General features: G+C 42.2%; 3 protein-coding genes across 3 annotated transcripts in view; 2 read left to right on the top strand and 1 right to left on the bottom strand.

Annotated features, from left to right (window-relative positions):
• The window catches only part of LOC104699110 (pentatricopeptide repeat-containing protein At3g53700, chloroplastic), a gene marked incomplete in the record, with an annotated part of 2,818 nt that extends 1,422 nt beyond the window's left edge, over window positions 1–1,396 (bottom strand). Inside the window, 1 exon segment of the mRNA XM_010414455.2 lies at window positions 1–1,396. Coding sequence (XP_010412757.2) covers window positions 1–1,316 — 1,316 coding nt within the window.
• On the top strand, window positions 1,478–2,799 carry LOC104791637 (ATP-dependent RNA helicase DEAH12, chloroplastic-like). The gene is made up of 2 exons (XM_010517569.1): window positions 1,478–2,462; window positions 2,538–2,799. Exons 1-2 carry the CDS (start codon window positions 1,567–1,569, stop codon window positions 2,614–2,616), a joined length of 975 nt encoding a protein of 324 aa, XP_010515871.1. The 5' UTR covers window positions 1,478–1,566; the 3' UTR covers window positions 2,617–2,799.
• LOC109133343 lies at window positions 3,233–4,282 on the top strand. The gene has a single exon (XM_019246371.1). It carries the CDS (start codon window positions 3,233–3,235, stop codon window positions 4,280–4,282), a length of 1,050 nt encoding a protein of 349 aa, XP_019101916.1.

Here is a 4,494-nt window from a genome sequence, read left to right as displayed (position 1 = left end):
TTGTAAGTGAACTCGTCAGGCTCACATCCTTTGCTCCTCATCTCTTCAAACAATTCCATCGCAACCCGGTGATTCCTAGTCAAACACAAACCTTGGATCAGCGAGTTAAATGTACAAACATCAGGAAGAATCCCTTTGCTGGTGAGAACGCGGGCAAGCTCCGTAGCTTCCTCGACCTGATTCTCCTTGCATAATGTGCTGATCAAAGTGTTGTACGTGACCGTGTTTGGTGAACAATCTCTAGTAATCATCTGATCAAGAACCTCAACTGCTTCTTTCACCTCTCCAAGTTTACACAAACCCGAAATCACCGAGTTATAAGTATACACATCTGGATCATACCCTTCTTGAAGCATCACATCCATAATCTCAATAGCATGCTTCACATGCCCTGCTTTACACAAACCGTTAACCAAAGTGTTGAACGTATACTGATCCGGGAAAAACCCGCCTTGATTAGACATCTCCTGAATAAAATTGAGAGCGTCTTCAACTCTCCCTTCCTTGCAGAAACCATGAACAATAACATTAACACTGACATTAGACCATGAACAACCAAACTCAACCATCTGTTCCCTAATTCTCGAAGCTCCATCCAAGTCTCCTTCTTCAATGTACCCTTGCATAATCGTTGTAAACGTCTTCTCATCAGGCACAAGACCGTAACTAGGCATATCCTCCAACATCAAAATCGCAGGTCTAAGCTGATGAGCTCTACACAAAGCTTTAATCAAAACATTAAACGTAGATACATCTGGTTTAATCCCCCAAACACTCATCTCCGTGTGAGCAACCTCAACAAGCTTCAGATTATTCCCATCAACGAGAAGATTCAGCATCCGGTTATAAAAATGGGTATCGGGTTTCAACCCGAATCCTTCAATCATCCAATGAACAACACCTAAAATCTCATCGTACAAATCGAATTGAGCGTAACTCTCGATTAAAACCAAGAAAGGAGAAGTACCCATTTCGCATCCCGACCTCTTCATATCGTCGAGAAGTTTCCTCATGTCGTCAAACGAACCAGACCGACCTAACCGGAGGAGAATCTCCTCGTATAAAACAGGTTCAGGTGAGAAATCGGGCTGCTTAGAGGCCAAATTAAAGAGACGAAGCGCTGCGGAGTCATCTGGCTGGCTACGGAGTGAGTCGAGAAGCTTGACATCAGAAGACGAGAGAGCTGCGGAGTGAGGAGAAGCGAAGGAGATGGTTGAAGAAGGAGGAGTTAACTTGAGAGAGAAGGATTGATGAGTTAGGGTTACAGCTTGAGAGATTGAAAATGGATAGAATTTGAGACAGGAAGAGAAAGCCATAGTTCCCAGAGAAGATGATGAGACTGAAGATGAAGCAAGGGGTTTAAGGATTTGGATTTTTTAATAACCGACGGTCGAACCGGGTTCGTACGTTAACCGGATAAATTATTAAAATTCGATTTTTAGGTTGATGTGATTGATGAAGAGACTGAGCCCAAAATGCAAAGCAAAAAAAAAAAAGTAGAAGTGATCTGTAAACCCTAATTTTGATTTCTTAGACGAACGCGAATTGGAATCGTCGTTTTTTGAAATGGCGACACAGTCAGTTAATGCAGTGTTCGTTGATCTTCCCGGAGATGTAAACGATGACGGCGACAATTCCGATTGTTTCATCTTCTCCAAACCTCTCTCGACTCGTGGTTCCACTAAGCGTGACGCTATCTCCGTTGAGAGTTACGACCGTGATCGGAAACTTCAACGTCTCTTGGTATGCTCTCCTCACACCCCAGTCAGATCAGAATCTCCAATTTACATAGATCTTGATCAGTACGACGACGACGATGATGATGACGATGATGTCAGAATCCTCTGTTTCCCACCACCAACCTTTACCAAATTCGAAAAGGGACAGTCTTCGGCGTCAAAAAAGACGGCGACCTTCGACTGCGAGATATGTGTCGAATCAAAATCCGTACTTGAGTCGTTTTGGATCAGTGGATGCTCTCACTTCTACTGCAGCGACTGTGTCTCGAGATACATAGCAGCGAAATTACAAGACAACCTTCTCTCGATCGAGTGTCCTGCCTCTGGCTGCTCCGGTCGGCTGGAGCCGGATCAGTGTCGTGGAATCTTGCCGAGAGAGGTTTTTGATCGGTGGGGTGATGCTCTGTGTGAGGCAGTGGTGATGCGTTCGAAGAGAATCTACTGTCCGTACAAAGACTGCTCTGCTTTGCTATTCTTGGACGAGAGGGAAAAGAACATGAAGGATGCGGAGTGTCCTCATTGCCATAGGATGTTGTGTGTGGAGTGTGGGACTACGTGGCATCCGGAGATTACTTGCGAGGAGTTTCAGAAGATGGCCGAGAACGAAAGAGGTACAGATGATCTTTTGCTCGCGAATATGGCGAAGAAGAAGAAATGGAGAAGGTGTCCTTCCTGCAAATTCTACATTGAAAAGTCTCAAGGCTGCTTGTACATGAAGTGCAGGTAATGTATCTTCTTCTTCTTCTTGTCTGTGTTTAAAGAAAAGTGTTTCTCTTTGTTAACTCCTCGATGATGCAGGTGTGGATTGGCTTTTTGCTACAATTGTGGAACACCATCTAGGGACCATTCTCATTATTGTTATAACTGTAAGCGTTGATATATTATTAGCACTGTTATCATCTATGTATTTAAAGCTAAGCTTAAGCTTGCTTGATATGGATTTCTCTATTCGGTGGCTTATAATAAGCCTCTTTCTCTTAGGTCTAATCTCTTTTGTTACATCTTGTAACATAATTGATGATATTTCTCATTATCTTAAGCCTTATCTCTATTCGCCTTAGCTTAATTGTAAGGGATTCACCTTTATTTGTCATCTCTAGCTTTTACATTTTCTTCTTCTTTTGTCCAAAACGTATCACACACATATCTGTAATAAAAGGTGAGAACGGGTACAAATAACCTCCAAATTATTTGCATTGAAGAAAGAAATACAAACCTTGTAAAGACATTCGTCTACAATAGTAGTAGTACTTGTACCTTTGGTATTCAGAGCTATACTAGATCAACTCCTTCTCCCATATGCAATTATTGAAACTTAAAAAACATGAATAAGTTTTTCGTTAAAAAAAAAAAAAAAACATGAATAAGAACCAAATTCCACTTTTCCAAAAGTCATCCGTTAAGTGTTTGTCCCTACCAAACATAATGCAAAGGAGCTCGTTCTAGCATCTCCGTTAGAACATCATCTCATTCCAGCGACAAAAACAGAACAAATGATTTCTCTCAGAATCAACGAAGGCATGATACATCATTGGCGAACTCAAGGATATACCCATCTTCATTATGGAGCGATATGTTTGGCGCTAACACTCCATGGCAGAAAAGGCTTACCAGTTGTAGCACGGGTAGCTCTCCTCGACACCCGATACAAGGAATACCAACATGCTTGTATTGCAACTATCCAGACAACACTAAACGCTGGCACTGTTTTCGTCACCCTCTTCCCAAATTTCAACGTGGCATTGGAAGACCCTCAAATATATCAGAACATGCAAATCCAGCTGCAAATCACAGGAGCTCCACAAATTGGAAACACGTATGCAGCAACGCTTCACCATCAAATGGCGTATAGAGTCCAAAATCATGCAATGGACTTAAGTCTCCCTAGAGACACTGAAGATGCGCTACTCATACAATTGGAATCCCAGCATAGCCCGTCGTGCATCCATATTCCTAGACAGATTCCTAGAGATGAGCTTGTCAAGTTGCTTCCAGAATCATGGGTTACCAATTACGAAAAGCTCCATGACCGTAGCACCCCAATACAATCGGTGGACTCTTCTATTCATAGGAGAAAAGATGGAGCTGTAGAGATTGCTTTTAAGCAACAAGAAGAAAAGTCAAGACCAACGGCTTTCTGCACAGAAATCAATATAATTACTCCTTTTGAAGAAGCTCAAACTTTGGAAAACCATCCACGTTTAGATGGTGTTCCAATCTCATCTTTTGATTCGCTGGGAGATCCCATTTACTCTTTTCAAGATGAAAAGGGCCACAAATTCTTTGATGTTTGTGATTGCCAACACTGCCAGATGAATAGTTCTGATGATGATGACACCCCAAGGCGAAGGAGAAAAAAGAAAACTACACAACAAACCCTCAAAGAACGATTTGAGTCTGGAGACACACAAGTTGGCCTTCTCGGAGAACCAAGTGGCAAGAATTTTGAATACTATGTATTGTATTCAGGTGGCTCAACTCCCACAACACCTGACAAAGAAGAGGTACAACTGAGTTACATGTTCGGACCTCCATCACAGTAGGATTCACCATTTCCATCCAAAGAGTTTGAAGAAAACAATATAAAACACTCATGGAAAATCCGGAATCCAAATGTTAAGAACCCAGATGGCTCAGTAAAGCAGATCATCGCCACAGAAGCAACTTTGAACTGGCAGTCGGAGAACGCCACAACCCAAAACTATCTCCTAAGCCAGATTGACAAAAAGGTAACCATCATGGACATTTCCATAAA

This window comes from Camelina sativa, chromosome 6, assembly GCF_000633955.1.
Source record: "Camelina sativa cultivar DH55 chromosome 6, Cs, whole genome shotgun sequence".
In the NCBI taxonomy this organism is placed as follows: Eukaryota; Viridiplantae; Streptophyta; class Magnoliopsida; order Brassicales; family Brassicaceae; genus Camelina; species Camelina sativa.
Note: the sequence above shows the minus strand (reverse complement) of the source record. Positions and strands in the feature narration are given on the sequence as shown.

Coding starts and splice junctions, on each gene's coding strand:
- LOC109133343 (XM_019246371.1), top strand. CDS start 3,233: ATGATTTCTCTCAGAATCAACGAAGGCATGATACATCATTGGCGAACT.
- LOC104791637 (XM_010517569.1), top strand. CDS start 1,567: ATGGCGACACAGTCAGTTAATGCAGTGTTCGTTGATCTTCCCGGAGAT. Junction 2,463..2,537: donor TGCTTGTACATGAAGTGCAG/GTAATGTATCTT, acceptor TCGATGATGCAG/GTGTGGATTGGCTTTTTGCT.